The 14,970-nt window shown below is 39.4% G+C and overlaps 3 protein-coding genes across 3 annotated transcripts; all 3 read left to right on the forward strand.

The window, feature by feature from the left end:
* Positions 1 to 603: 603 nt before the first annotated feature.
* Positions 604 to 2,765, forward strand: LOC103447860 (putative pentatricopeptide repeat-containing protein At1g12700, mitochondrial). Its single transcript, XM_029088507.2, has one exon. It carries the CDS (start codon positions 732 to 734, stop codon positions 2,550 to 2,552), a length of 1,821 nt encoding a protein of 606 aa, XP_028944340.1. The 5' UTR covers positions 604 to 731; the 3' UTR covers positions 2,553 to 2,765.
* A 2,055-nt stretch (positions 2,766 to 4,820) lies between these two features.
* Positions 4,821 to 7,539, forward strand: LOC139189309 (uncharacterized). Its single transcript, XM_070807998.1, has 2 exons — positions 4,821 to 6,695; positions 6,738 to 7,539. The coding sequence occupies exon 1, from the start codon at positions 5,238 to 5,240 to the stop codon at positions 6,522 to 6,524; it is 1,287 nt and encodes a 428-aa protein (XP_070664099.1). The 5' UTR covers positions 4,821 to 5,237; the 3' UTR covers positions 6,525 to 6,695; positions 6,738 to 7,539.
* An 856-nt stretch (positions 7,540 to 8,395) lies between these two features.
* Positions 8,396 to 10,436, forward strand: LOC103447941 (putative pentatricopeptide repeat-containing protein At1g12700, mitochondrial). Its single transcript, XM_008387164.3, has one exon. The coding sequence runs from the start codon at positions 8,510 to 8,512 to the stop codon at positions 10,313 to 10,315; it is 1,806 nt and encodes a 601-aa protein (XP_008385386.2). The 5' UTR covers positions 8,396 to 8,509; the 3' UTR covers positions 10,316 to 10,436.
* Positions 10,437 to 14,970: the final 4,534 nt, after the last annotated feature.

Here is a 14,970-nt window from a genome sequence, read left to right on the forward strand (position 1 = left end):
ATAATTTTTAGGCCCCCTAGGTCCAGCTAATTTTGACTCCAGTTTTGGACGCAATGATATTTGCGGGGTGGATGGGCCGTCAGTAATTAGATATCAAACTCGCCATTTATAGGAGTTGGACTTACAAGTGGAGAATAATACGAGTAGAGCGTTGTGCGAATTTGACTTGAGACCAAGAGAAAAATTTTCTTCTAAATAAATTTCTAGAAATTATGTGTGAGTTTTGTCAAATGTTATAAATAAAATTTTCTTCTAAATGAACTCTAATATAGCAACGAACTAATGATTCAATTATATTTCCCTTCAATTTGTAGGATGGTTCTAATTCTAAATTTGGCTTTCTCCTCTTGACTGTAATTGTTTTTAATTTATCTGCATTTTGGAGTGAGCCTGGTAATTAGAAATATTTTTTCAATGTTTCAACTTATTGTTGTTATCGTGGAACTAAAAGGATGTCGACAAAACCAAATAATGGTTTAACGATGTTCCTTTTCACTTGTTAGGTTTGATTTTCATAAAAGACGAATTTGAACTATATTATTGGTAGTTTATTTTGAAGTTTACCCTTTTTTTATGGTAGATAATAACGTTCGTTAAAAAAGATAACAAAAAATAGATGGAACTTGTAACAGAGATAAGTCGGAATTTAGGGACGAACACACAATTCTTTTGAAGGAAGCAAACTATAAGGAAAAACAAAATCTTACTCAGCACTCGCTACCTCACTGAAGATGATGATGCTGGCAACAACGGCTGCTTCTTCCTCTTCTTTGCAGGTTGGTTGTGGCAGCAGCATCAGCAGCAGACTCAGACTTAGAGGTATGCTGCCTTGTCTTGTTCAATCTTCTTCTTCTTCTGTTGTTTTCGTAAGTAATTACTTGGCTTTGTTTCACTCTCGAGCTTCTAAATCGACCGAATCTAGAAACACCCAACAACACCAGTTTGTTAAAATCACTAATCTCGAGGATGCCCTTAATGTGTTCGACGAAATGCTTCAAAGGCGTCCTCTGCCTTCCGTCGTCCCTCTCAACCAAATCTTGATTCAAGTTGCCAAGTTGAAACAGTATTCGGCAGTCATCTCCTTGAATAACCAAATGGTTGTGTCCGGAATTCGTCCTGATGTTTATACTCTAAACATTCTCATTAATTGCTTCTGCCATTTGCACCAAATCGGGTTCAGTTTATCTGTCTTCGGAAAATTCTTCAAATTGGGTTTTGCACCGGATGTCACGACCTACAGCACTCTAATCAATGGCTTTGTTTGTGAGGGTAGAGAGGCTGAGGCAGCAGCACTTTTCAACGAAATGATGGAGGGAGGTAATTGCCAGCCGAATGTGGTTACTTTCAACACACTAGTAAAGGGCCATTGCTTGAAAGGTAACAACATTGAAGCTATCCAATTTCTTAAGAAGATGGAAGAAGGAGATTGCAAGCCTGACGTAGTTGCCTATAACACGGTCATTGACAGTCTTTGCAAGGATACTCTAGTTGTTGATGCACTGAAGCTCTTCTCAGAAATGACGAGTAAGGGTATTGCCCCAAATGTCATGACCTATACCTCTTTGATTCATGGAGTTTGCAAATTAGGGAAGTGGAAAGAAGCTACGAGATTGTTGAATGAAATGGTGGAGAAACATATCTTTCCAAATGTGCGCACATTCAGTGTCTTGGTTGATACATTATGCAAAGAGGGGATGGTCCATGAAGCAAGGAGTGTGGTTGAAATGATGATCCAAAGAGATATTGAACCTAATATGGTTACTTACAACTCGCTTATGGATGGTTATTGTTTGCGAGGCGAAATGGACGAGGCGAAAAAAGTCTTTGATCTAATGCTTCACCTAGGCTGCATGGTTGATGCTCATAGTTATAGCATATTGATAAACGGCTATTGTAAGCTTAAAAGGATAGATGATGCCCAAATGCTTTTCCTGGAAATGTCTCATAAGGGCGTTGTTCAAGATACAGTTACTTATGGCACTCTTATGAATGGGTTTTGCAAGATGGGGAGAACACAAGATGCACAGAACTTGTTCTCTCAAATGCAAGCTAGTGGCCAACTTCCAAATGTTCAGATTTATAACATTTTGCTGGATGGCCTCTGTAAAAACCAACAATTTTCCAAGGCAGTTGAATTGTTGGAAGAGATGGAGGAAAAGAAGTTGGATTTTAACATTGTAACTTATAATATTCTTATTGCAGGTTTGTGTAGAGCTGAAAAAGTTGAATACGTAAGGGATCTCTTTCTTAGTTTATCATCAAAGGGAATTCAACCTAATGCCAGGACGTATAATACAATGATTAGTGGATTTTGTAGTGGGGAGCTAACAAGTGAAGCAGAAAACTTGCTTAGAGAAATGGAAGAGAAAGGCTGTTCTCCAGATGGTTGCACGTACAACACAATTATCCGAGGGTTTATCAACGACAACGAGACATCAAATGCAGTGAGGGTTATTCAAGAAATGGTGGAGAGGGGTTTTTCTGCAGATGCATCAACTACGGAGTTGATCGTTAATTCACCCGCTTTGTTGGCATTGATACAAAGATTGTGATGAAATTGATTTGCATCTTTGCAGTTTTTGACTAGTTTCGGTGCATCCTTCCCTTGAGTGCTGCATTGGAGGGAGTTGTTCCACTGGTTCCAGTTCAGGTAGCCATTCATTCATGCATTGCTTAGTGACGAATGATATGTGTTATTAATTTAATCTATTAAGTGATAGAGCAACTTTTATGTTATTCTTCAATGATGATGAAATTCGTAGACATATTTACGGCCCTGTTTAACTTAATAGGACAGGTCTATCCAATTACATGTTAGCACTAACAACTCTCCAACTCGAAACAAGGGGAATAATGAAGAAATTCCTCTGTTTCTTAAACAATCGAGATGGCAATAAATTTCGAAACTCAGATTCATGGTTGTACTGCGAACACTATTGTTTTTTTCTATTGCAACGTTTGGTGAAGGCATCCCAGACTTCCAAAAGCCCTCTGCCGCTCTTTGTGGGAACCCCATCTTTACCAAATTAGCAATTGCAAATTCTGCTCTGGCTGGAGGAGGAGGTGCATGTTCCAATATTAACTCTTTTAAGTGCGCCTACACAAAGCAGAAAACATATCAGAAACAATGTTATAAAAACGAACTTTGTAGGTTAAGACTTAATAGTAATAATAACTGTGGATGAAAATCTTAAGGGCTGGTTTGGTATTGCTGTGCTTTGAAAAAAAACTGTTTTTGCTGTGATGTGAGAATAAGCGGCTGTGAAATAAAGCTGTAGAGTGTTTGGTAAACTTTTTTGTAAAAATGCTTTTTAAAAAAAAAAACATTATTATAGTGTTTGGTAAACTTTTATGTCAAACATATGTGAAAAAAAACCGGTTTTTCAAAGTTGGGTTTTGCAGCTTCTTGTTTTTGGCTTTTTATTCAACCCAAAACTATGAAAAAAAGCTGAAGCTGAATGTTTACCAAACACAAAAAAACTCACAGCTTTTTTTGATACAGCTTTTTTCAGAATCACCTCAGTATCAAACTAGGCCTAAATCTTTTAAGTGAAAAACAAAAGACCACTTTCTGGTGCTCAAATGCATTAGAAACCCAAAATTCAGGTTTAGGGTTACCTAGATGAACTCACCTCATCCAATGCAATATAGTATAAGCCACCGGTTTCTTGGCATAGATGTTTGCTTGCATATGAAAATTTCTGCCGAGAGACCAATGACTGAGCACCTAATTTTTTATTTCTTACACTTCTGGATAGTTTCCAGCCTCTCCATAAATGGGGGTAAGGCTAGCCGACATTCACCTCTCCCAGACCCTGCTTAAAGTGGGGACCTTGTGCACTGGGTACGATCTTTTTTACTTCTGGATAGTTTCCAGTATATCTCCTGGATCACAGTTACTGAGAGCTGGATACAAGATCAACACTTCTCTATGACCATACGATGGAATCTGATTCAGATACCCATGCACAAGATCCAATGCATTCTGCAGGGAGGAGTCGCCAGAGCATTCCAGTTTACCCATCAACGCTTTAACATGAGACTCGGGACTGCCACCAAGATCCGTTAAACAATGAGCAACACCATCTTATTTGTTTTTTCGAATTATGAGGTGGTTTCCATATTGTTTCTCTTCTCTTTCAAATAATGAAGATTTAGATTTGAGAATCCATCGTCAAGGCAAAAAGAATTTGAGAGCCCATCACGTTGTAGCAAAAAGAGATCTATAAGGGTGCGTTTGGTACGCAGACGGGACGGAACGGGACAGGACGGGACGGGACGGAACGGGACGGGACGGGACGGAACGAAGGTGTAATTTTTGAAAAAGGCATGGGGTATATTTGTCTTAAAATGGTAAAACATTGTGTTCCACAGACGTGGAACAAACCCGTTCCACAGACGTGGAACAAACCCGTTCCAGGGGGTGGAGGTGGGACGCAAAAACACCCAAAATCTGTCCCGTGGAACAGCCCGTTCCACCCATTTTTGGCGCACCAAACGCGGGACGGAACGCCTCGTCCCGTTCCGTCCCGTCCCGTCCCACGTACCAAACGCACCCTAAATGCATTGCATAATTGGCTATGCATTAACTTCATAAATATAATTTTTGGGTTGCTTCATACTTTCCCAAAAGTTAGCCTACTCTTTGATATTAGTTTTATTGCTGAAAATTTAAACAAATATGATTTAATAGTATTTTTTTTCATTTGTAAGTGAGAAGCTTTAGACTCGATTATAGCTAAAGGTAAATTTGAACTATATTATTAGTAGCCCAAAATGATGTTATCTTCACTAAAGTGAGGAGGGAGTGGAGTTAGCCTTACAATGGAATAACAATAATGTAATTCAAATTCGTCTTTGTGTTAGGATGCTACATGGCATCATCTGGCATCAATTGTGATTGACAAGTGTACGGTAGATATTAGCTAGTTAGAGCTGTTAGAAGTGGGAGGTTAGTACTAATAGAAGCTTGTAAAGGAAGATAAGGAAGTTAAATGAAATGATATTGTTGTTCTGTTACTATCTCTCTGTGCAATTGTAGAAGATGTGGAGCTAGGTTCTAACATTGGTATCACAGCCAAACTCAATCCTTCGACGTTGTATGTCGCGGCAAGCTTCGCGGAAGAATATGGAGTCTCGAGTTTCGAGTCTGGAGACGAGGATTGAAGAAGTCCAGCAATCGCAAGAGAAGGTTCAGGCAAATTTAGAGCTGATTATGGGGGCAATTACAAGCTCTGATGGCAAGGGGTAATGGTGGATTTTTGGGGAATTCTGCAGCTACACCGACGCATCAGCCGTTCATCAAATCGACATCTCCTCTCTCTCGTGTGAAATCGAATGAAATTGTTCTCAAGCTTCAATTCTTCCACAAGGAAAAGGTTCAAGCCCGAGAGAAAAGAGATGAATTCTGGTCTCAATTTCGTCCAAGATACAAGCCCAAGACTCGTCCTGGTCTACGACCCATATTGAAGAAATTCAAGAAGGTGCATGACTACGACAAATACCACGAAGATGATTCTGCAAAGTTTCGTTCCAGTTCCAAATTTCAAGCAATTTTTGGGTTTTTTCGAAGTGAATTGGCTGGGAAGAATGAAAAGGTTTTCGATTTACTCAACAAGAAAGTTGAAGACACTGTGAAAAGTCCTCCATTTCTTGATTCTGATTGCATGAAATCCAAGATTCAAGCTTGCGTTCTGAGTTCTTCATCTCCTAACGAATTGGTTGCTGCGTTTAGCGATAAATTCAATCAATTCAGGACGTCGCCTTCGTCTCATCGGGAATCTAACTGCAAGAACGACTTGGCCCAAGAATTCATTTTCATAATTTCCGTATCTGATGATGGGTTCGTGAAAATTGATTCACTTGCACTCCAAGTGTTTGATGAAAGGTCACACTCAGCAGATTGTGATTTTCAGTTGGGCTATCACATGCCGATTTCTGACACCGGAGGTACACTTCGTAGGTTCTTTACTTCGAATGTTCAAATTAAAGATGCTCATAGTTCTAAATTTCTTGTTTGTAATGGTGAAGTCATGAAAAATGGTACTATTGTGCATTTGAAGCTTGGTTTCCATGAGTTAATTTGTGACAAGGGTGGGACAATTAGCCAGAGGCTCTTTAATTCAAAGTCCAAGAATACAGATTGTGCTCGAGGTTTTGATTGTTCCAAGGTGGTCAAATGTGAGGTAAGTTTTGATTATTCCATGATCATTGATGGGGAGTATGCTGGTATTTTGGGATTGCATCATTTAGTAGCTTGTATGGACAAGAATAGAAAACATGAAAGAAAGTTCACTCTCTCCAGATTTGGAAATGGTTGCTGTATTGTTTGCTGTGTTGTTTGCTATGTTATTCTCGATCATGACTACTGCAAGGGCATTCGGGATAAGGGTGGTGGCTCAAAATTCAGGTATAATGTAGCAAATGGTACTGTTTTTTGGAGAACCTATTATCTGCAGAAATGTTTTCCGTCTTGTTCCAGATTGGACAATGCCAATATGTATTGGGGAACATGTTTTTGGTGATCAGTACCGAGCAACTGATGCAATCATAGAAGGACCTGGAAAACTTAAATTGGTTTTTGTAACTGATGGGCCAACGAGATGGCAGAGTGGGAGGTTTACAAATTTATTGGTGCTGGAGGCACAGCATTGTCCATGTATAACATGGATGAGTCTATCCGTGCTTTTGCTGAGGCTTCCATGAACACTGCCTACCAGAAACGTGCTTTTGCTGAGGCTTCCATGAACACTGCCTACCAGAAACGTGCTTTTGCTGAGGCTTCCATGAACACTGCCTACCAGAAAAAGTGGCCATTTTATCTTAGCACTAAAAATACTATTTCTGAAGAAATATGATGGAAGGTTCAAGGACATCTTCCAGGAAGTTTATGAAGCTCATTGGAGATCAAGATATGAGCATCGTCTTATTGACGACATGGTTGTTTATGCTCTCAAAAGTGCAGGAGGTTATGTGGTACTCTGCTACTCTGCTACTGCTAAGCTTTGTGTGAACTTTGATGTTGCATTCATTGGTACAAAGTACATGCTAAAGCTGGAAAATGGGTGTAGTGTTTCAATGGCAAATGATTGGGTCAATACCATTACTCATCTTTTTGGGAGGGTGTAATGTGGAGTCAAATTTTAGGCAGTGAGCTACTTTGCTAATTTTAGGCAGTGAGCTATTTTGCTACTCTAGAGAAGCAATGCTGTTGCGACTGAAGTGAGTTCAATGACAGAACAGTTCAGGGGTGATGTTACTGAGGAGTGGTATCATGATTTGAAGCTCCAGTTTTCATAACTTGTTGATCTTTGAGTTGTTTTGTTTAATTGTAGTTCTGCACTTTGTTTCCGTAAGTTTTGTTTTAAGGGGGAGGTATTGTTAGGATGCTACATGGCATCATCTGGCATCATCTGTGATTGACAAGTGTACGGTAGATATTAGCTAGTTAGAGCTGTTAGAAGTGGGAGGTTAGTACTAATAGAAGCTTGTAAAGGAAGATAAGGAAGTTAATGAAATGATGTTGTTGTTCTGTTACTATCTCTCTGTGCAATTGTAGAAGATGTGGAGCTAGGTTCTAACACTTTGACAAAGATCGAACTTAAAATCTCTCATTTACAAGGAGAGATGAATATTATTAAGTGATAAGAGATTTCCACTGTACTAAGTCCCAATTTCGTGAGATTAACAATAGGTAATTAGTTACCAAACAAAATTTCAAGAAAAACGTTCAGATTTTGAAAAAGTCAAAAAAAAAAAAAAAAAAAATCTCTATGTTCCTTGAAAAAATTCAAAAAAAAACATTTCAAGAAAAACATTCAGATTTAGAAAAAATTCAATTTAGAATATCAATTTTATACAAAAAAAATAAAAGGGGATGATAAATGATAATATTTGAAAGAGTAAACTATCGATTTGCCCCCTGAACTATCACCCAACTTTCGATTTGCCCCCTGAACTTTTTAATTGGAAAATTAAGGACTTAAACTAATTTTTTTGGCCGATTTGCCCCATGCTGTTAATTTTTCATTCATTCCATCCAAATTTCTGTTAAATGGAAGCATATGCACAACATGTGTGGGTAGTTCGGTCACTTCATTCTTTAAAATAATTGAAAACCTTAGATTTCTAAAATATAAACCTATGCAAATATGTGTGATTCTATAGCTTTTCTGTCTGAAGGTCTAGTGAAATGACGCTTTTGTCCACAAATGAGAGTTACGTGGTTTGCACATGATAAGAGTTAACGTTAATTTGGATGAAATTTATGAAAAACTAACGTTGATTTTCAGTTGGCCAAAAAAATTAGTTTAAGTCCTTAATTTTCCAATTAAAAAGTTCAGGGGGCAAATCGAAAGTTGGGTGATAGTTCAGGGGGCAAATCGACAGTTTACTCTATTTGAAATCCCTATGTTCCTTGAAATTATATGTGAGTTTTCCTTCGTATATCATCCTCAGCAAAAGTTTTCCGAAAGGAGGATTTACGCACGGCCTCACTGACTCACTAAAGATGATGCGGGCAACAACAGCTGCTGCTGCTTCTTTTTCGAAGGTTGGTTATGGCAGCAGCAGCAGCAGCACCAGAGGTATGCCTCCTTGTCTTCTTCAAGCTTCTTCTGTTGTTATTTTCTTCAACAATTACTTGGCTTTGTTTCACTCTCGACCTTCTAAATCGACCGAATCTAAAAACACCCAACACCACCAGCTTTTGAAAATCAATAATGTTGAGGATGCTCTCAATGTGTTCGACGAAATGCTTCAAAGGCGTCCTCGGCCTTCCGTTGTCCCTTTCAACCAAGTCTTGACTCAACTTGCCAAGTTGAAACATTACTCGGCAGTCATCTCCTTGAATAACCAAATGGTTATGTCCGGAATTCGTCCTGATGTTTATACTTTAAACATTATCATTAATTGCTTTTGCCATTTGCACCAAATGGGGTTTGGTTTGTCAGTCTTGGGAAACTTCTTCAAATTGGGTTTTGAACCAGATGTCACGACCTGCAACACTCTAATCAACGGCTTTCTTCTTGAGGATAGAGAGGCTAAGGCAGCAGCACTTTTCAACAAAATGATGGAGGGAGGTAATTGCAAGCCGAATCTGTTTACTTTCAACACACTACTTAAGGGCCATTGCTTGAAAGGTAACAACATTGGAGCTATCCAATTGCTTAAGAAGATGGAAGAAGGAGATTGCAAGCCTGACATAGTTGCCTATAGCACGGTCATTGACAGTCTTTGCAAGGATACTCTACTTGTTGATGCACTGAAGCTCTTCTCAGAAATGACGAGTAAGGGTATTGCCCCAGATGTCATGACCTATACCTCTTTGATTCATGGAGTTTGCAAATTAGGGAATTGGAAAGAAGCTACAAGATTGCTGAATGAAATGGTGAGTAAACATATCTTTCCAAATGTGTGCACCTTCAGTGTTTTGGTTGATACATATTGTAAAGAGGGGATGGTCCAGGAAGCAAGGAGCTTGGTCAAAATGATGACGCAAGGGGATATAGCACCCGATACAATTACGTACAATTCGCTTATAGATGGTTACTGTTTGCGAGGAGAAATGGATGAGGCGAAAAAGGTTTTCGAAATAATGCTTAGCAAAGGCTGCATGGTTGATGCTCGTACTTACAACATATTGATAAATGGCTATTGTAAGCGTAAAAGGATAGATGATGCTCGGATGACTTTTCTAGAAATGTCTCGTCAGGGAGTTGTTCCAAATACGGTTACTTATAGCACTCTTATTGATGCGTTTTGCAAGATGGGGAGAACACAAGATGCACAAAACTTGTTCTCTCAAATGCAAGCTTGTGGCCAACTTCCAAACATTCAAACGTATAATATTTTATTGGATGGCCTTTGTAAAAACCAACAATTTCCCAAGGCAGTTGAATTGTTGGAAGAGATGGAGGGAAAGAAGTTGGATTTTAATATTGTAACTTACAATGTTCTTATTGAAGGTTTGTGCAGAGCTGAAAAAATTGAATGTGCATGGGATCTCTTTCGTAGTTTATCATCAAAAGGAATTCAACCTAATGTCAGGACATATAATGTAATGATCAGTGGACTTTGCAATGGGGGACTTACATGTGAAGCAGCAAACTTGCTTAGAGAAATGGAAAGGAGAGATTGTTCTCCAGATGGTTGCACGTACAACACAATTATCCGTGGGTTATTCAATAACAACGAGACATCAAGGGTTATGAGACTTATTCAAGAAATGGTGGAGAGGGGTTTTTCTGCAGATGCATCAACTGTGGAGTTGGTCGTTAATTCACCCGTAATGTTGGCATTGATAGAAAAATCATGATGAATTTGATTTGCATCTTTGTATTGCCTAGTGACGTATGATATGTTTTATTAATTTAATATATCAAGTGATTGAGCAACTATGTTACTCTTCTTTTAAGATTATGAAATCTGTTGGAGAAGCCGAGTATCTGGACTGATGATATTTGTAGGGTCATTCTATAAGTAATGTCCTTCCATTCGCTTGGGTTGAAACAACGCATTTATTTAGGAGAAATGGAATTAAAATTGACTCGTTCAATCTCATCATTTCAGTTTCGAAAATATTACGTTCCTTATAATAATACTATGTGAAATCCATATAAAATACATTGAATAGTTTTTCTTGTTAATCTAATCTATTCATTTTGTCAAATCCAAATCATTTCTTAATTATCTCATCCAAACAGAATCCAACTTGTGACTATGGAAGTGCCGGATTGCAGGTATCAAACTCAATCATCTGCCGACTGAAAGAGGTGGAATAATCTCCAAACAACGCAAGTCAATCATCTGCAGAATCGTCCAACATCAGAACAACATTAAATAAGCTTCGAACAGTCCTCTCTGGCAAGTTCACCATTGAAACAAATGCCTTGAGTTGTTGATGCGCAGGTTCACTAGTCATGTTGGTAATGTATGCAAGAAGAAGGCAATTGCAAGTAAAGTTTGGCTCCGCTGGTCTTCCATTTCTGAATCTATCAGGGAGGATGCTCAGGGGTGAAGAACTATGATGCATGCCCCGGATGATCCCCCCATATTCAACCGTGATCCCGTGGCACAGAAGCAATATGGAATCCCACAATGGCGTCCTTCACTGAAACAAAGATCAGTAAAACACTACAGTTGTGCCTTCTCCCAACTGATGATGTTTCTCCCAACTGATGATGTTTAATTAAGTACCAACCTGAAGAGAAAGTTGGATTTCTTATCCCAATACAAGGGCAAAAACTGGCAGTCTTTGCCTTCCAACTGCGAGTACACAAGCTCCCGGGAGAAGAGCAGAAGGGACACCAGACGGTTTGGTCGTGACAATGGAAAATTAAAGTCTATTCAGTTGTGGCATTGTCGGCTAGGTCATGCCTGCTTTGGTTATTTGCGAAAATTACTTCTATCATTATTTAATAATATTCCGGAGTCCTCGTTGAAATGTGATGTTTGCACATCAGCTAAAAGTCATCGAGCTTCTTATTCTCCAAGTTTGTATCAAAGAACAATTCCGTTTGAGTTAATTCATTCTGATGTGTGGGGGCCATCTCTGGTTACTACTTAGCATGGTGTTTGTAACATTTGTTGATGATTGCACTAGGATGACTTGGTTGTACCTCATGAAAAATAAAAGTGATGTGGGTGGCATCTTCAAAGCCTTTTATCACATGGTTTATACTCAGTATTCACTCCCTGTTAAAGTGCTTCGGTTAGACAATGGTGGTGAGTATCTTAATTAGGATATTTCTTAGTTTTTTTTACGAAAAAGGGCATTCTTCATGAAACTACATGTCCTCAGACCCCACAACAAAATGGAGTTGCCGAACGAAAAAATCGGCACATGCTTGGGATTACTCGTGCCCTTCTTATTGGTAGTTCTACACCCAATACATATTGGGCTGATGCAGTCACTTATGCTATTTATATCATGAACCGAATGCCATCGCGTGTTCTCTCTTTTAGAATTTCCTTATCCGTGCTTGCTGATCATGTTTTGCTCCCTTCCACTCTTCATCTTGAACCCTGGGTTTTTGGTTGTGTGGCATATGTTCATCTTCACAAAAATCAAAGAAGCAAGCTTGATCCATGTGTAGTGCGGTGTGTGTTCCTTGACTTTAATCCTTCACAAAAAGGCTATAGATGTTATCATCCATCTATTCGACATATGTACGTCACCATGGATGTTACCTTCTCTGAAGACGAATTATTTTTTCCTCCCAGCCATATTCCTAAGGGGAGACAAACTCAGGTGAAGATTATGGTTGGTTTGATATTATGCCTACTGTTTCTGTAAATAGTCCAAATGGGCTTTTAGACCAAATCGGCCTAGATGCTACTCACCAAATTGGCCCAGATGAAGCTAACCATGACTGCCCTGATGGGTGTGCTGACCATGGTAGAAGGAATGGCCTAGAACCGTGTGATGCTTGCCTAAGTGGGCCGCATATTGTACACATGAGAATAATGATGGGTCGCATGCTAACGCTGTTGTTGTTTGTCCATCTGCAGCTGCCAGCCAAAGTGGGCCAAATAGAAATTGTGATGTTGGTCCGAGTAGGCCTTCAAGGGTGATAACTGCCTCAAATTCGAGTAATAGTTCCAGTGAGTTAGAAGACAATAACAAACTCCCTCATAACATAACAAATATTCCCGAGGTAAGTACGCACTTGGAAATTATTGAACAATCTTATATGTTGCCTCCTCGACAAAATCGAGGAAAACCACCAGACAGGTACTCTCCATAAGGAAAGGTGTGGTATTCCATTTCAAACTATGTCTCTACTCATTGACTTTCACCGAAATATGGTGCATTTGTTTAGAAAATGGAAACCATCAAAATACCCACCAGAGTGGAGGAAGCTTTAAAAGATTCCAAATGGAGAGAAGTAATGCAAGTTGAAATGGAAGCACTACAAAAGAATAATACATCGAGTGTGGTCCCACTTCCCAAAGGAAAGAAATCAGTGGGGTGCAAGTGGGTGTTCACTATTAAACATAAAGCAGATGGAACAATTGATAGATACAAGATGAGGCTAGTGGCCAAAGGTTTTACCCAAACCTTTGGGGTTGATTATCAGGAGACTTTTGCTCATGTTGCAAAGATGAATACCATTAGAGTTTTCTTATCTTCTTGCTGCGAACCATGAATGGCCTCTGAGACAGTTTGACGTTAAAAATGCTTTTCTACATGGTGATTTAGAGGTGTACATGGGTATTCCACCAGGTTATGGCGCTGCGAACTCCAGTGGGAAAGTGTGTAGACTTCGGAAGTCATTGTATGGCCTTAAATAGTCACCCAGAGCGTGGTTTGGGCGGTTCCCCCAGGCGATGAAGAAGTATGGGTATCGACAGGGAAACGCAGACCATACGTTGTTTATCAAACGCAAGGATGGCAAGATAACTCTTCTTATCATATATGTAGATGATATGATTGTCATAGGTGATGATACAATGGAAATCAAACGTCTGCAAGGGCATTTGTCTTTTGAGTTTGAGGTGAAAGATCTTGGAGGACTAAAATACTTATTGGGAATTGAAGTGGCTAGGTCTTAGGAAGGAATATACTTATCTCAGAGTAAGTATGTATTGGATCTTTTGTCTGAAACTAGTATGTTAGGGTGTAAACCAGTGGATACACCTATTGTGCAAAATCATCATCTAGCAATTTATCAGGATCAAGTCCTAGTGAATAATGAAAGGTATCAAAGATTGGTAGGACAATTGATTTATTTGTTGCTTACAAGGCTAGATATTGCTTACACAGTAAGTGTGGTGAGTCAATTTATGCATGCTCCTAGTGAGGATCATATGGCAGTAGTAATGCGGATTTTGAGTTACTTAAAAGGAGCTCCAGGAAAAAGATTGATGTATAGAAAGCATGGGCATATGGAGGTGAAGGGGTGTACCGATGTAGATTGGGCTGGAAATATCACCGATCAGTGGTCTACGCCGGGATACTTCACATTTATAGCTGGTAATCTTGTGACATGGAGAAGTAAGAAGCAAAATGTGGTGGCAAGGTCTTTGGCCGAGGCTGAGTACAGAGGAATGACACATGGTATTTATGAGCTTTTATGGCTTCAAATTCTACTCACTGAGATAGGGTTTAAACCAAAAGGTTCTATGTTGTTGTACTGTGATAATCAAGCAGCACGGGAACTAGCTAACAATCTGGTGCAGCATGATAGGACTAAACATGTTGAGGTGGATATACATTGTATCAAAGAAAAGTTGGATGTTAAGTTGGTTGACATTCCGTTCGTGAAGACAAAAGAACAGTTAGCAGATATTCTAACTCATGCAGTTTCTGCAAGAAGGTTTCAAGACTCACTGGACAAGTTGGGCTTAGGTGATATCTATGCACCAACTTGAGGGGGAATGTTGACGTGAGTCAACAATAATAGAATAGAAATGTAATTGTGTTTCCTAGTTTAGGTATAACTCTCCTTTTATGTCTTTAATATTCCTTGTAGTACAAGGATTGAGTATGTATATATATGGGTTGCCTCCTATGAGATAAGAATATAGAGAAATATATTGAAACCCTAAAAAGTAGTTTTATCCCTTTCCCCTCCCAAACCAACTTATTGCGCTCCGTCCAAAGCGTCCAAAGCAGCATCAATACTACATCAAAGTCTACCCCTTTGCTTTCCACAATGCTATGCAACCAATCCTTCATGAACGCACCACGGATGTCCCCCCTACCCACACCCAATGGCGATGCAAACCACACAGCATGGGCAAAGTGACACTCCCGCAACGCATGTTGAGCAGTCTCAAAAGAGGCCGCACACCTAGGGCAGGATCCATCAATCCTCACATTTTTTGGGTCAGATTAATCCTAGTTGGGAGAATACCGGAGCACACTCGCCAACCACAAACCTTAACCTTTGGAGGTACATTCGCCCGCCTAATAGCTTGCCATAAACCTCGATAAGCACTACCCGCGTTTGACGAAGTACTTCGGTT

This window comes from Malus domestica, chromosome 11 (genome assembly GCF_042453785.1).
Source record: "Malus domestica chromosome 11, GDT2T_hap1".
NCBI classification, from domain to species: Eukaryota; Viridiplantae; Streptophyta; class Magnoliopsida; order Rosales; family Rosaceae; genus Malus; species Malus domestica.